Here is an 18,281-nt window from a genome sequence, read left to right on the forward strand (position 1 = left end):
CTTCAAGAAGTATATTGAAAGTTCATTACAGGTGTTTGATAGGTTCTGAGGATTCCAAAGAATCTCAGACTAACTCAGCAATAGACAAGCAAGATATCAATTTAGTTGATTCAGAGTGTAACGAGATAACGTGCTGTGTGACTATGAGATCTAAGGCTATGGAAGAATTGGTAGAAAACATTAGTATTTCAGTAGGAGAAAAAGTTGGCGGAGGTGATAGGGTAACTGATGTCAAAACCCCAATGACTGTCATACCAGAAGTGATTATACACCATGATATTCGACTTCTTTAGTTTAAATATAATAAATTATACTGAAATTAGACTAAACTATAAAAAAGTATCACCTTTCAAACACTCAAGCAAATTATTTAATACTGTAAAAATGTTTTCAACCATCTTTAACGGTCTTCGTCAATTAAACGTATAATAATAAAAAGGACAAGGAATACATGATGGTCCTGGATTAGGAATCTTTATATCCCTCTATGAAATTGCCGCCTTGTTTCTATGCTTTAAGGGACTTTTAACAACATTGAGAATTCCAAGAAACACCATAAACACATCCTGGAACTTACGGATTTAATATGTCATACATCTTTCTCCAAATTTGAAGGCAATGTTTTCTGCAAAGTAGAGAAGTTTCAATGGGCAGCCCTATGTTGCCTATACTATGTGATTTGGTTTTACGTCAACTAGAAAATACTTTATTACCAAAATTCCAGAAAGATATTATTCTTTACTCTAGTTACATTGATGATGTAGTCATTCTATGGAAAAATAATCTCAATACCCTATGTTTCTTAAATGACATCAGTAATAATAACTATGGTTTAACGTTGCAATTTGACCAAGAAAGCTATAATAATGTCCATTTTCCTTGATATTAATATCACATGCAAAAAAGGTGAAATATGGACCAACATCTACTGAAAACCAGGCTTAAATAACACCATCATCCCAAATTGTTCAACAGATCTCAGGCACTTTAAAGTGCCTGAGATCTGTTGAAGAGCTTTCTGCTCTTGGATCGAGCAAGCCTACACTCATTGTACAAATATATGTGATACTTATGTGAGATTAGCCAGGGATACCTTTCTCTAGGATTGTTAGTACCACTTATTCGGCGGCTAGTTGGTGAAACTAGTTCTCAGGTCGTCAAAAAGAATGGCTTTTCCTAATCTGAGAAAATTCAAGGGCAGAGGGACTTACAGTTTGAATATATCTAAAGTGGAACTATAGGATTTCACAATTCTTCGTTCCTATGTCAGGATTCCCGACACCAGTTTAAATTTAAACCATGCGTGTTAATCCGCGTATTCTAAAATTGTATTTTAAAAAGTGTAGATATCTTATGGATTTGATTCAGATAATTGAGAGACATCTTTTAACAAATAATAAAAGAATTTAATCAAACAAAAGTAAACAAAATTTCACAAAATTGAAATGTTCAATAATTATATATTTCCGATTGAGAGAGAGTATGGATTCAATTAAAATATACGTGAGAGGGAGAGAGCTCACAAATTCATTGATAATCATTCTACCTCAAAGTGTGCTTTGTCTTTATCTTCATCTGTATTCTATGATCATACCTCGTTTCATGGAGAGGTCTGGATTTGTCACATTATTAAAAGGTTCTTCTTTTCTCCTAAATTAACTCATTTTTATACTCAATTGGATACAACTAAGAGCGTTGGCCTTAGGGAGACTGTATGGACTACGTCTCTTCTCTATGAGATCTGACGCACTCCTTGAATCATGTAGATTTTTGACTATATCTCCTGATTTATGACCAATCAGCATTTTTGTATTCTCTCACATGAACAGAGGGAAAGGGGAATTATTGAGGGGTCGACAATTCCCAGGGTGGTGAGATTTTGTAATAGATAAATGGAAAACAAAAGGATGTGTCTACTTCCGTTAAAGGAAGTGACTCTTTTATCAGCTTTCCCACGTTAGAAAAATTATATTTTCACACCCAAAATGAAAGAATATTTCACTTCAAAATTGTAACTTTATATTTAAATTGTTAATTAGACCCAGGGACTATTCGGATCTCACATTTACAAGGAATTGAATTACATTATCCAAATAGCAGAGCAAAATGGTTACCAAAGGAATATCGTACAAAACTCATCGCAACATTTCAAAATAAAACCAACCATTCTCCCATAATTAACAATAAATGTATGGCGGTACTCAACTATTACCTGTTCTTAAGGAAAATGATGAATGATATTGCAAACTTCAATAATTTACGCATCATTTATTGTCATAATCCTACAGTTTACAGGTTACTCAGGAATGCTGTATCAGGCATTTACTCCATACCAATTAAAGACCTTCAATTTGGTTCTGATAGTGTCCATGTAGGTGCTACCTTGCAAAACTTGGGACAAAAAATCAAAGAACACAAGTACTCTATCAGCAAAAACATGGATAATACAGTTTTAGCAACTAATGCTAACCAACATGATGTTAACATTCTATGAGAACAAGCTTCCATTATGAGACCAATGACTAGCAGACACACTATCAAACACCTTGAAAAACTGGAAATATATAAAGCACAAGTAAAAACAAAGTGTATTAATCATAGAGACGCTGAGTCTTTGTCTGCAGCATGGAAATCACTTTATGATGATAAACTATAATTTTTGCAAAAAATTTTATGCTCCCAAGTGCTCATCATTGTATTTTTTTTTTTTTAACAAAAGCACACTTATTATTTTTTTGTAATTTTAATTTCCTTATGTTCTATTTCTTTAATGTTCTTTTTATTATTATTCGTTTAACTGACAAAGACCATTAAAGATGGTCAAAAACATTTTTACAGTATTAAATAATTTGCTGGAGTGTTTGAAAGGTGATACTTTTTTTTATAACTTCTTGAGTTTGATAAGAATACAGGGAAAGCAATTCTGTCAGATTATTTAAAAACAGAAATAATTAAATTGGGTTCAAAATATTTTCAAAATACTGCTGAAGGTCTTTTCTTGCCAACAAATAACCATTGTATGAACAAAAGTTGGTTTAAGAAGAAACTAAGAAATTGAGGTAAAAAAGTGAATCACTCGTGGCTAGTCTATTGCCCGACTAAAATTTTAAAGTGGCTTTTTGCATCTGTTTGATTATCTAATTGTGAAAAGATAAGACATCTTCATTAAAGCACAAAGATGGATTTACCCACTGGAAAGCACCTGAAAGGCTCACTACACATGAAAATGCAAAGAACCATCGTGAGTGTTTCACTCAGTGAAAGGAAATGGAAATAAATTTTTCAGCTAATAAAGGGATCATTGATGCTGAACTTCAAACCCAGATCGAGACAGAAAAACAAAATTGGTATAACATAATAAAAAGAATCCTTCACTGTATCAAATTTGTTGCTTCTCAAATCTTGCATTATGAGGTCACAGGGAGTCACTCACTACATGCGATGCAACCGAATCTAGCAATGTTGGTAATTTCTTTGGATTAATAAAACTCTTGGCCATATTCGACCACATTATGAATAACCATCTCACTCATGTTAAAAATAATCCCAGAACCACATCTTACTTTTCACCTCAAATTCAAAATGAGTTCATTCATCTGATGGCGACCACTGTTTGCAAAACTTTATTGCGAAGTATTTGCAAATCAAAATATTACAGTCTCATGTTTGACTCGACGCCTGATCAGGCACATCATGAGCAGATGTCAGAAGTAGCAAGATATGTAGAGGTTGATTTTGAGAGAAAATCAGTCTGCGTTAGAGAGTCCTTTCTTGGTTTCATCCAGATAAGTCAAAAGGACACTGGAAGTTCAGTTTATGAAATATTTAAACAGCTAAGGAAAGATGATATGGATCTACAGGATTGTCGTTCACAATGTTATGACAATGCTGCTGTGATGGCTGGGCACCGAACTGAAGTACACCAAAGAATAAGCAAAAAGAATAATCTGGCGATATTTGTGAATTGCGATAATCATTCACTCAATTTGGTCGGTGTACATGCAGCCAAGCAGGACACTTTAATAGTCATGTTTTTCGGAACTATTGAAGCTCTTTACGTATTCTTTACTCATTCCACTCTGCACTGGGAAAAACTCAAAAAATGCGTGCCTGTAGTTGTAAAATCAGAGTCCAAAACAAGATGGAGTGCAAGGGTAGAAGCAGTAAAGCCAGTTCACAAATATCTTGAAGATATGCTGAACCTTCTCCAAGATATGACAGAAGATAGCAATCAAACCACTGAAACAAGAAGTGAGGCCAGACTTCTTCATAATCACATGTTGTCCTACGATTTTCTGACATTGTTAGGATTTTAGAACAATGTACTCACTTCCATTGACCGTGTCCAAAAGCGGCTCCAGGACCTTAGTATGAATTTTCATAATGCTGCCTTGGACATAAAAGCCCTCCAAGACTATTTTTCAAATGAAGGAGAGAGGTTAGTTAATGAGGCATTAAAAAGAGAATTCAATCTTTGCCAGGAATGGGATGTAGCCATGAAAAGGCGTCAAAGGCAAAAAAAATGTATGGCTGGAGAGAGTTGAATGCAGAGTTGACGGCTAAAGAAGAAATGGAACAAGTAATGAAGGGATCACTGGATCATATTGTGTGTGAAATGAGTGAAAGGTTTACTCGTTTGCATGAAACTGACACCAGATTTGGATTTCTTCTAGATGTTAAAACACTGTTATGGCACTGACGACTGCAACAATTTAAAAAAGAAATGTAAAGAATTTGGAGATTTCTATGGTTGCGATGTTAACGGGGAACAGTTATACAAAGAAATATTGAACGTTCGAATGATAATATCTTCAAGAAAAAACACCAACATAAAGAAATGTGAAGAGCTACTTGAATTTATTGTGCAGTACGAGATGAAAGTGTATTTCTGAATCTGTGCATTTCCATTCAAATTCTGCTCACAACTGCAGTATCCATCACAAGTTGTGAGCGATCTTTCAGCAAGTTAAAATTAATACTTTCATATTTGAGAGCTACAATGGGTCAAGAAAGGTCATGCGACCTAGCTTTGCTCAGTGTAGAGCAAGAAGAAACGGAAAAAACTGATTTCGAAAACATCATTGATATGTCTGCATTGTAGAAGGCCAGGAAGATGCAATTGTAAGTGTAAAGGATTTACGGACTCAATTTTGTTATAAAATAGAAAATAAATATGTTTTGCAAGTAAGATTTATGACTGTTTTATTTAATGTATCTGTTTTTTATATTAAGATAATTTACGAAGGGGCACAATTTTGATATGTGCCCTAGGTGCCATTTTTGATTGGTATATCCCTAACCATCTGTTTTATCCCAGGTCAAAAGACATTAGAGAACAAAAAGTCCGTCTTCATGTATAAATGACTCATGAAAAATGAGAGCTCTCATGATTACACAGAAGACAAAAAAAAACATTCTTGGTCTAGGAACAAAAGCAGACAACAGTAAACTATACAACAGAAATAAAATAAAATTGAAGAATTTACACACACACACACACACACACACACACATATATATATATGCAATTTAATTTGAAACTCATATATACAATTTAATTAGATCTCGCTTATATAACTTTACATGAATTTTTATAATAACAAAAAATATATTTTTAAATGCTTACCATAATGAAACAGTCCTTTCAGATAACTTAAGATTTTTCCTGTCCTTGTCACAATCTCCCAAAAATGTTCCTATAAAGTATAAATATCAAATATCAGATGTTTTAATTATATAAATTGCAAAATAGAGTTTTAGTGCAAAAAAATAATTTTACATACTTACTACTATTGAAATATTTCAATTATAACATATCTTATTCTTGTAAAATATAAATGTAACAAGCAATTATTTATTGTGACAGCCTCACAATGCCAGGCTGTAATTTTTAATCATATTTTAAATTTATTTAGTTTAAAATATGATTAAAAATTGCAGCCTGGCATTGTCAGGATGTCATAATAAATAATTGATTTGTAGTGTTGATTTTGGTATGTCTTGTTTCTGAACATCATCATTTTTCTGTTAACAATAGAGTCATACTAGTCATCTATCTAACTCTGTTCAGGGGAAATTTTTGAACTGAAATAATATGACTTCCGGTTTGCACCATAAGTTCATATATAGTTAATCGGGGCCTTCTGCCCCTAATCTTTCCATATCTGGTATCAATTTCATTTAACATCATCCTCAAGATTAAGGAAGAACAGACAGACAATAGTGAAAATTTATAGGTCTACAATTTTTTCAAATTGCAGCCCAATAAAGTGTGACATTTAACAAAAATAAATGACAATAAAATTTTTAAAAATAATTTTATTTTAAATTATATATTAATTTCTTACAAAAATAACAATACTAACAATAATAATAATAATTTACTCTGAAAAACTTTATTTAAATAACTTACCAAATTGTGATGCATAACTATGTTCAAAAAGCATTATTAGAAATTGTTCATTAAATTCAAAGGAACATGGAAATTGTTGGTGGATCTAAAATAAAAAGATATCATCACTCATATTACATTTGCTTAAAAGCTACAAGATATTTTTGAACCATTAACATTTTAAAGTATCTGTAATTTTATGAATTGAAATTTGGCTTTATAAATCAATATATTTGTTTCACATAAAAAATAAATTTATTCAATAATATATAATATATTGTACTGTACAGGTATCCCATATACTGTACAACACAGTTTGAAAATTGGGATATCCCTCATACACAATTTCCTGCTTTGTTCTAATGTGGTTTTGAAAATCCTCCATACAAAATTTCAAAATTTTTAGTGTAAATTTCATTATTTGATATTTTTTTCATTCAAGTAAGCACACATGTCTCAAATCTGCCCACAAATTTTAGAATATTGAAATTTTCAAATTATTTTGTGCTTTTTGTCGGGTTTACTTTAATGAAAACTAATAGAACAAGGAATGAAAAAAAATTGCACCAACTTTCCTATCAACCAGGTGTCATTGTCATTGCTTTCAGACTTTAGCCATTAAAACTCTCAGTGTTTTGTTTTTATAGATTAATCTTTGTATTTATTAAAGTTTATTTAAACATTTTTAGTATTAAAGTGGTATTAAACTTTTTTAACCATAAGTATTAGTAACCTATGGATGATTTATTTCAATCGTAAAAGTCAACCAGGTGAAAATAAAGATAGTTTGTTTTGACTTTTGACTAAGATTTCCTCTCTTTGCTAATCAGAAATTACACCAACATAATAAATCCTATTAATAAACAAGATCCAAGTAGACAATAAAGAAATAAAAAAGCTTTAATACTAAAAATAGAGGTAAAAAGAATTAATTTAATTTAGTTTGAAGGATTTGTTAGTATGATTGTGTTTCTTCCAACATGAAATAGTTTTTCTAAAAATCAGATATTTGGTGTTTAACTGAAGAAACATCAAATAAAAATTAAGATTTGTATGAATTATATCAGGGAACCAAATAATGTCATTTTTTTAAATAAAAATGCTTGTAATTTTTGTTTAAAATAATTTTATTCTTCAAAATTCAATTACACTTTCTCAACAGGAAGGTAGTTTGAAAATAACGTTTTTATAAATGACTAGCAGACCCCGCCACACGTTGTTGTAGCTCAAAATGTATCTATTATAAATTTATAACACTTCCCCCGTGGGGGGAGAAATTTTTCGAAAAAGTTCTTCTTAGTGTACATTCTGTTAGTGTATAATAGAAGCCAAGTTCTTCATGGTAAGCCTTAATCCTAACCATCTCCCTTCAGTGGAGTTGAATTTCGACATGTATATTATATAAAAACACGTGCATATTCGAATGCAGCGTTGCGTCAAAATTTCAAAAAAATTGGTAGGAACAAACGAACATTACATTTTTATTTATATAAATAGATAGATGATGATCTGCTTTAGTTCATTTTCACAGAAAAGCATAATGCCTCACAGAAAAGCAAACTTAGGGTGTCGTACTCATAGCGCCATCTGTTGGACATAAAAGCCTTAACCTAGATTATATCTTTTAATTTATATGAATGTTTAACGGAATAATATACAGCCTATGTCCATCCTGAAGTTCCATTCTAAATATTGGTGAAAGAATTTTTGAAATCGGATGAGTAATTTCAGAGATTACCTGCTGCATACAAACTTACTTACATACTTACAAACATTACCACTTTATAATATTAGTATAGATTTAAATGATTCCTGAAAAAATCTTTCTATGTATTTGGTGTACTTTGAGGGGGTATTGTTCATCATGAGTACTTGAACATTGGTCACTCTCACAGCAGATTTGTACAGTGAGCAGCTACAAAGAATACGTTACAAATTAAGGCTAAAATGTCATCTTTGGTAAATCAAGGTGTTTTTGTTTATACAAGGTACTGCTCACCCAGACATTGCAGAAATTACAAAAAACAAAATAATGCAATTGGAGCGAGAAATTTTACCTCATCCTTCCTATTCTGCTGACTTATCTCTGTCAGATTATCCAAAGTAAAAAAAAAAAAAAAAAATGTAATCATATATGTGGAAAACAATTTACAAATACACAACTACAAGAGAGAAAGTAAATCAATTTTTAATGCTAAAAATAGTATTTTCAAACTGCCTTCCCATTGGGAAAGTGTAATTGAATGTGAAGATTAATATTTTGATGAATAAAATTGTTTTAAACAAAAAATACAAGCATTTTTATTCACATTTCAAAAACATTATTTGGTTAAATGATATAAATTTATTAAAAAATTATAAATTAGACAAAATTGATTTATTAACTACAACTGAAAAAATTTTTGTAAATCTACTACAATGTCAAATAATTTAGCTGAATTATCTGACATTGTAAACAGAAAATCTAGAAAAAAATTTACACACATTTATGTAAAATAGTGTTTCCATTTTAAAAAGAAAACTCTATGAACTAAATATTCATTTGAAAGGTGATGAAAAGCTGTACATTATCTTTTATTTTTGAAATTCTACAAGCCCCCATCATCAAATGTAGTCAATTCAATTTTAGATGTGCAGTAAAGTTTCTATACAAAATCTTTAGTCCAAGTTTTTAGACAATACTTAATGCAATTTGTCAGTTGATTTTTTTTCTCCTTCCACTCATTTTTGTAAACAGGTACCTTGAGAATTGTCCTAAAGTCCTTAACTGCCCTTATTTCTGGTTTATCTGCAGGGTTGTCCACCTTTTTAATAAAGGCAAGTTTTCTTGTTGTAGATAATACAGTACATTACAGTTTTGGCATTGTGGAAACTTGCTTGATCTGACCTGAAGACATTCTGCTTGAGAATAATTATTTTTAATGTAAGGAATCAGGCAACATTGTAAACATTCATTTAAATTTCACTAGGCATTGATAGCAAAACTTAATTTTCTGATTAGTGCTTGAATCAATCCTTTTGATTCCATTGCAACAAACCAAAACTTTGCCCTCAAATTTCTTTTATCTAAGAAAATTTAATTTGTACATGAAGAAATATCACTGGTATAAAATCCATCATTACCAATAATCAAGTGAAAAAGAATGAAGCATGATTCATCAAGGAAAATGAAGAATTTTTGCAATAATCCTCCGCTCTTCCTCTTTGCATATCTGTTCTGTCCAGAATTACCTGCTTTTTTCAATATTTAATAGATGTTTTTGTTTTCAGAGCCCCAGATAAAATGAAAACTTTGTTGCTGTCTTCAATCCATCCAGCTTGGCTTTTGCTAAAATTTTTACTTTACAATGAGCAATTATTTATAGTGATATCGTCACAATGTCAGGCTGCAATTTTTAATCGTATTTTTAATTTATTTAATTTAAAACATGTGCTCTCCACCTCAAATTAGTAGTGGCTTGCCTCTATACATCATACTTTTCCTTTAACAATAGAGTCGTGCCAGTCATCTAACATCATTCAGGGGAAATTTTTGAATTGAAATAACATGACTTCTGGTTTCCATCAGAAGTTCGTATTGACTAGAGCCTGAAATACTTTGTGAGATTTTTTTCCAGACACCTATCTCCTTGAATACAAAATTCAAATTTTGGATTGTCTTGTAACTGGAGAAAATTCAATATCTTATAGATAAACATTTTGGTTTGAACAAATTCTACAATAAAAACCATTATGAAAAATGAAGTTATTAGAAAATCCGTACATTCTGGAACAAAATTAAGTGTTAAGTTGTCATCATGCACAAAAAATATTGTCAAAGAGAAAATAAAAAAAAGGCACTGTGGGTAAAAGATAACTTGCAAAAAGAAAACCAGTATATAGAAATACCATCAAGCAGATGCCAGTACACCAGTTACAGGGTACCTTACAAATTGTTCAGACAGTACATTGAGGCCATTTGGTGGTAAAACATCTTTCTTCTCTCATATTGATCTTGAGAAGAGATAAAAAAAGTGCATGGAATTACAGAAATAATAAAAGTATATAATATCATAAAATTTACCAAGGAGACTCAGCTATTATTATATCAGCTCTACTACTAGAAATCTAGGCACAAAAATAACAAACACAGTAGTAAGGAAAACATCTCAAATAATATACTTTTTACATAAATTGTATAGTGCCAAGATTTACTTTCATATTTAAATAATAATGACCATACAATTTTGGGTCAATTAAAATCTTTTATTCTTTTTTGAAATCCAGCCACAGACAGATGGTAGACAACTTAAAGATAAAAACAATTCTTAATTAAATTTTAACTGACAATATGACATAAAAAACACATATCATATTTACTCGCATATAAGACGAGGTTTTTATCCATTATTCACTACTTCAAAAACCTAGGTCATCCTATACGCACAAGCGAAGGATTCTTTTCATTTTTGTATAATTTTTGTAAACTGTGTATTCGCATTTTTTACCAGATTCTCATCTGGTGTTTAAAAGTGAAAGTATTTTATCTGAATCGTTTCAATCATTCTTGTGTATTGTCAGGAGTAAAGATGAATAGCCATAGGAAAAGCAAAGCTTTTGAATTGAATTCCAAAATTACATGGGAGCCCGATATAAGTTTTAATTCATTCCCACATGAAAACAAATGATTATTTAGAAATCAGAATTCGAAGAAACTCATAAGTATAATCGACAAAGAGTGAATTCGATTGTTAAGAATTAGCAAAAAAGTTCCCAATTGTCCAGTTTTACATAAACATATTATGTTGTCGATTTTACAAGATTTTTGTGGGACAATGTGTGCATTTGATATTTTATTTGTTATTAAATGAAATAAAATTAGAACTGTATTAATAGATCTAATTTTCTTTATTTTGATCTTTAAAGTCACACTTCGTCCTATATGCCAGATTGTCTTATATTTGAGTAAATATGGTAATTAATACACCTAATAAAAAACCATTCTGGAGTTCCCTGGTGAAAATTTGGAAATTAGACAATATTTACATAATTACATAAACCAAGAATGGCTTTTTTCATTGTTTAAATACAACTATGACCTAATTGATATTGTTAAAAATTTTAGTGCTGTGTAGTTGGCACCAGATCCTGAAACAAAATGTCGACATTGGGTGTATTAAGCAAGTGTCTTTAATGTCATATTGTTTATCAAATTTTAATGAATTATTTTTATCTTCAAGTTGTCTACCATCTGTCTCTAACTGAATTTTGAAAAAGAATAAAAGACATAAAATGACCCAAAATTGTTTGTATGGTCATTATTATTTAAATATTTTTAAAGCACAATGGGCATAAGATCAGAACACTCTGGGATTAATGCATAAAGAATTCATGAAGCACAACTTAGAATACTGGAACAGTCTTACATATGCTGCCTCTCCAAGCTAATGTGCATGCTATGCAATATCTATCATCTGCCTTCATCTGGCAGATCAATTCCACAGTCTTTTCTTACTGCAGTAAAATACTTGAACTGTCCCCACACCTTAAATGTAGCTCTTTCTTTCTTCAGGCCAAGTCAATATGGCTGTCAGCTTGATTGCCAGTCACTGTATTTTATTATATTTCATTTATGTATTTTTACATGTTATATTAACTTTACTTTAATTTTTATTTTCTTTATTTTCACTTTTCCATTTGTTTACTTTTATACTAATTACATCTGACTTAATTTTTTTTATTTAATATAAGTTTACATTTAAATTTTAAATTTTCAAAATCTTCAGAAACACTACAAAACACTACATATACCTTGTATTCATTTCAAACATTACTGCAAACTGAAGTTTGTCCAAATAAGGGTCTGAAAATGTTTCTTTCATTAATTATCATTTGGTTTCCTTTAATAGCTTTATTTAATTCTCTTAAATTAGCAAAAAAATTTTCCCAGAAAAGTAATTGTTTCTAATATTTCTGAACTAGCTATCAATAAAGTAAAAGTTTATCTTTCAATATGACTTTCTGTATAAAAGAAGTTCATATGTTGAAGTGTTTCTCAACATATTAAACCTAAAACATTCTAAGAATGTCAATTACTGGTGTAGTTACTCTATGCATATATAAATCCAGTATTGATTATAACATAAAAATGCAGTGTCAAAAAAGTACTTTTATAACATAATTTATAAAATATCTTTTTAAAATACTTAAGAAAATGTAGTTTTTTGCATTTATTTTACTTTGAAACTGGAAATTTCAATCCTACAGCTCAACAAATAAGTATCATCTCTAATATAAAAAATTGACTTTCTTATCATTTAAACCGAAAAATTAAAATTTTCATTTTCCTTTCAATATTTAAAACCTAAGCATACAAAAATTCAAGTCTGCAACTGAAACTTAGAAATGCTTTAAAAAAGTACAGCAAATAGTGATGCTTGATATGTTGTTATTAGTTCCAAAAGCTGAAAATTCTCAAAATTGATTTCAGCAAAACCCTGTTTCGGTAAAAATAGGGTTTTTAAACGTTAATACAGTAAATATTAGCCAAGATTCATCAATATGTCTCTATTGCATATTATTCCTGCCAAAAAAGACCAATGATTCTTCAATGCTGGTAAATGTTGGAGTCTAATTAACAAATAGCACTTGAAAATTTTATTGTTTTAAAATTAATTCACATGCCCATTTTCATGATAATTTTAGTTTTAACATTTACACAAATCAAATGATGCATGGCATTATTTTCAAGAAGTATAGTAAATTGGTGTCACTTACAGTACAAATTAATGTTATATTGAAATTTTCTGGTAGTATATCATTTATGTGGAATTATCTTAAATTGAAAAATATTTTATTGCCAAGTTATATCAAGTAAACACAATTATATTAATTTCATTGACTATTCAAAACTAGTTTTGAAACCAATTTTCAGTTCTTGCTAAAACTGTTGCTAAAAACTGTTTAGTTAGTTTTATCAAAAACTGATTTTGTTGACAGCTGTAGTTATTAAATTAGATATTTTTCTTATTCTTATTTTATCTATATTCTTTATTCTATCTTTCTTATTCTATTTAAACCAATTTAATTTTTTCTTTGTGGTAACTAAATTGTAAATAATTCCATCATAAATACAAAATTTTCAGAATAGATATATAAATTATAAAGAAAGACCATTCCAGCATTTAAAAATAGTGCAATTCTATAAAAATAAAATTATACATACCTGAAAAACACAATCTAAAAACATAAGAAATGTTGGGCTTTGATCTTTTGTGCGGACATTTGTTGGAGCATAAGCTCCATGGTGACATCTTGTAGAAAATGGATGACCTGCTTGCAACCATTCTCTTTCAATTAAAGCTTCAAAACCTCGAACTGTCCTGCAGTCTGGATCTAATATTACTTGAGCTAAGGAACATATCTGTAAAGTTGCATCAGTTCCTTCTGCTCCATGAACTAAAACAGATGACCCTAAGAATATAGAAAATTTTAAATTTTTTTAATGATGTAAGCAATTTTATAACAAATTTTTTAACATGCTATGTTGAATCAAAAACTTTAAAGTAACAATAATTTTTAATTATATATATATCTATTACATATTTTTTAATTAAAATTAAATGAAATAAAAACTCATTTTTATTACACAGATTTGAAATTTCAAAATTTAAAATACCAAATTAATTATTTGATTAAATAAAATAATATCTTCAGTCTAAATAAATAAAGTTTGAAAATATTTTAAATTAATATCAGTAAAAATTCCTGTTTAAGTTTTCTGTAAGACAGGCTTTTAACTACAAAATATTTAACTATAAAAACAGAGAAAATCTGGAATAATTCTGGTTTATAATGATCTAATGAATCCCAAACGTTTTAATATAATAAGATACATTAAACATAAAAAGAGTTATTTGATAAAGCATTTAATGTTTTTTTTTTTTTTTATAGTATTGAAAATGTCATAGTATATTCAACCATTTTAAAACAATTCTATAATTTTACTTCCATGTTTGTGAAAAAGGTTTGGTATGTTTCTGATACAAAGAATTAATTTAACTGTATATTTGCATTTATTAGAAAATTTATCAGAAATTATTATAAAATCAACTTCTGTATTGCAAAATTTTATTTAATTAATATTCTTATCAAATAATAACATAATATTTCACTGCAGTTTTTTTAACAAATTTAACAATAAAAACAAATTTAACTCTTCATTTAATAGAATAATTTTCATCCATATCAAACATTAAATAAAAATTTATTTAAAAATACCATTCTTGTCCTTAATTACTTATACAGTAAGACCATGCTTAATGCTGATTCGATATAACGATTTTGAGGTTTTTTCAGGCTTTGAGCAGTCTGCTCAAAGCCTGAAAAAACCTCAAAATTTAAACTGATTTAAATCATCATGGCATTTTATTAATTCGTATATAATACAATTATTTACGAACATAAACGAATCAGCAAAATGTGGCAATTTGTCGTAGTGCTGTACTTTCCTTAAATCTGTGTTTTGTGCAAGTTTGGGAAAAAGTACATCATGAATGCCATAGGAAATATCAACTTTGTTTGACAAGAATTAACTGATAAATGCATGAACGAAGTGTGGAAGAAGTTATGGCTGAAGGTATCCAAGAATTCTCAACGAGAAGAGCCTATTGCTGTATCATTAGGTTGATCAAATTGTTGACCTAATCAATATAGCAGGACTAGGCAATGTAGACAAGGAGTTATTGCAAGTTTCTAGTGAGAACCTTACCAACAACAATCTTATTATAGCAGAACAAGGAATTTGTGTAGAACTGGAAAATAGAGACTCTAAAAACGAAGAACCCAAAAAATTTCTCTACAGATTTCCTTAGTAAAAGTTTGGTAACGATAACCGAAATCGTTGATCAAATTGTAGCGAATGATCCAGATTTTAAAAAGAGTGCAAAAGCAAAACATTTTGGATGCGATCTCTTGCTACTGACATTTGCTTAAGGAAAGGAAAAAAAGCAACAAATGAAACTACATGACTTTATCGCAAAAAACAAGAATTTTAGAAAAGCCAGAACCTTCGTCACAAGAAATGAACTTTATATTTCTGTATGCATATGTTTGTGTTTTTTTTTTTTAACATATATTATTATGCAAATTAATATAACAACAACTTAAAATTGAAGTAAAATTTGTTTATTTTTGGTCGCGTGTTCTCCTTTTCCTATTCACTCTATGTTTAATGCTGTTTCATTTAATGCTATGTCATCTAGGAACACATCCCGTGTTAAGTGGGGTTTTACTGTATTATATTTGTGTCCACTTGGGACAATCTTGTGAACTAAGAGTTGTTACACTGAGGGAAGAGAGAAAAACAATTTCCAATTATTATATATTCATTGTAACGTAATCTTGATTTTTACTGTAACAAGATTATGTTACAATAAATATATTTTAATTGGATATTATGTTTCTTTTCCCTCAGTATAACTAGTCCTAGTTCACAAAAACATCCAAAATGGACACAAATATAATTAAAAATACCATACTGATTTTACAAGTATAATTAAAAATATCACACTGTAGACAGTTTCAAAAAATAATTCATTTTTACAGAAAAATAAAAAACTAACAATACACTTATTTATGAATAACTTTCAATTTTATATCATCAAAATATACAATCATAAGCATAAAGATTTCCAGATACTTCCTGGTTCAAACAATTGTTAAAAATTAGCTACGTTAATCATTTTTTAAAATACTATTTTATTTCCATAAAATATTCTGATATTTCTAAAAACCATCAAAATTATTTCCATTTTTCAATTATTTCTGATATATGAACAGTATATTACAGTATCCAAGTTACTAATTTTTAGCAAGATTTACAAACTAATCTTAAATTCTTCTTTCTTAAATTCTCTTAAATCTTATCTTAAATTCAGAAACACTTAAAATAGCATTACTATTAAAAGTTTAAGTAAAATCATTGTAAGTAAAACTGGTATGAAGAAAGAATAGTTTTGTTTTTGTAATATTTGAATAATTATTTTAAAGCCATTTATAGTCAAATAGTAGAAAAACAAATTTTGAACATATTCATACAATGATGTGAAGTGCTGAACAGGCCATATAGTCCTAAGATCGTCCATAAATTAAACTGTAAGTTTAATTTTATTTGGAAAAATTTTCTTTATACTGATAAATTTTTGGGAATATTTTTATTAAATTAACTAGCTGCAAGGACCCGCTTCGCTGGGCAAAAAGTAACGATAGTGAAGATTAAGATAATTACATTATAGCCAATCTTACCTGTTTTCACAGAATGCAAGAATTAGGTCCCCCGTTTCCAGACTAATTAGAGAATTTTTATGTGAGTCTAAAAATATGTTCGATTTCCCACAAAAATGCAAAAACCGCCTGTAAATCTTGCATGCCGCTTTATAATAACACTTCCTTTGTTACTCAACACTTCCATTGTTAACACTTCCATTGCTGACACTTCCATTGTTACACATCTTCGAAGTGAACCACTTTCAACCCCATATCTCCCACACCCTTATAGCACAGAATGCAAGAATTAGGTCCCCCATTTCCAGACTAATTAGAGAATTTTTATGTCCAGTCAAATAAACTATTTTCAATTTGATCAATTTTCTGGAACATTTACAATCTTTTTCTTTGCAGACACACTAAGGTGACATATATCAACACTTGGCAACTTATTGACTATTTATTCAGTTGGGGTACAACTGAATAAATAGTCAATAAGTTGCCAAGTGTTGATATATGTCACCTTAGTGTGTCTGCAAAGAAACAGCTTAATAGTGTTGATATATGTCACCTTAGTGTGTCTGCAAAGAAACAGCTTAATAACAACAACACGGTTTCATCAGAATCAAAAAATTTACAATCTTTCTATAATCGAACCAATTCAAATTAAATTCAAATTCGAATACAAATTAGAATTTAAAACGATTTGAACATTTTTAAAATCTTCGAAATCAACCACTTTTAGCCCCCATATCTCATGCACCCTTATAGCTATTGAGACGCAACCACCATAGTGCACGAATGGAAACTTGGGGCTACTACCACATACAAACACCATTCATGTGTGATGTGTAGTTTTGGCTAAAAAGTGAAATATAGGGACACACATGTCCATTTTTATATATATATTTATATAGATGTAATAAAAGACACAAAAAATAAAGCAACATCCTGTTAAAAGCTGACAAATGTTTTACTTTTACAGTAAAAAGGAAGATAAACTTCCTTTAAACTGTAGCTTACCTTGATTTTCTCACACCATCTGGCCGAATGACACATCTGATCATCCCATCAGGTGATACAAATCATAGGCCATGATTGGAGGAATTTTTCTATAAAAAGGGTAAATTTCCCTTATTTGGGGCAGTTAACAGTATCCATCAATGGAGGTACGAACCTGCCACATAGATAGAAGAGGCATATAACCCGACATATTATTAGAGAAACTTATGTAAACTCTCTCTCTGATTAGAGTTAAGTTGTAGACATATCTTGATGACCATTGTTTAAGGTATATTTTCCATTTTCTCTGTATTTTATTAAAATATTTAATATATATATATATATGTTACCGCTAAAGCTCGGAAACTCGTTAATCTGCAGATTACCTAACTGATTACCTAACTAATCTGCAGATTAACTAGCGTGATCTGTTAAAGTTGCTAAAATTGTTCTATTTCTCAAATTATCTAGGTAATGTGCAGATTATCTAGGTAATCTGCAAATTACCTACTAGGCACTCGGTAAAGTGAAAATAAGATCTTTGCTGAAACAACAGCAACGTTTCTGTACGCTTAAATTAACATAATGTTCTTTATTTAATTTTCGATATCTAAAGAATCAAGTTAATACAATCAAACAATCG

At 29.7% G+C, this 18,281-nt stretch overlaps 1 protein-coding gene across 1 annotated transcript in view; it reads right to left on the minus strand.

The window, feature by feature from the left end:
• The window catches only part of LOC111626088 (myotubularin-related protein 9-like), a 66,758-nt gene that overhangs the window by 25,428 nt on the left and 23,049 nt on the right, over positions 1 to 18,281 (minus strand). The window contains exons 6-8 of the mRNA XM_023369370.1: positions 13,596 to 13,843; positions 6,413 to 6,497; positions 5,627 to 5,696 (exon numbers count right to left, since the gene is read on the minus strand). Coding sequence (XP_023225138.1) covers positions 5,627 to 5,696; positions 6,413 to 6,497; positions 13,596 to 13,843 — 403 coding nt within the window. The remainder of the gene's footprint in view (positions 1 to 5,626; positions 5,697 to 6,412; positions 6,498 to 13,595; positions 13,844 to 18,281) is intronic.

This window comes from Centruroides sculpturatus, unplaced genomic scaffold, assembly GCF_000671375.1.
Source record: "Centruroides sculpturatus isolate CEXI.00-Female unplaced genomic scaffold, Cexi_2.0 scaffold305, whole genome shotgun sequence".
Taxonomy (NCBI): domain Eukaryota; kingdom Metazoa; phylum Arthropoda; class Arachnida; order Scorpiones; family Buthidae; genus Centruroides; species Centruroides sculpturatus.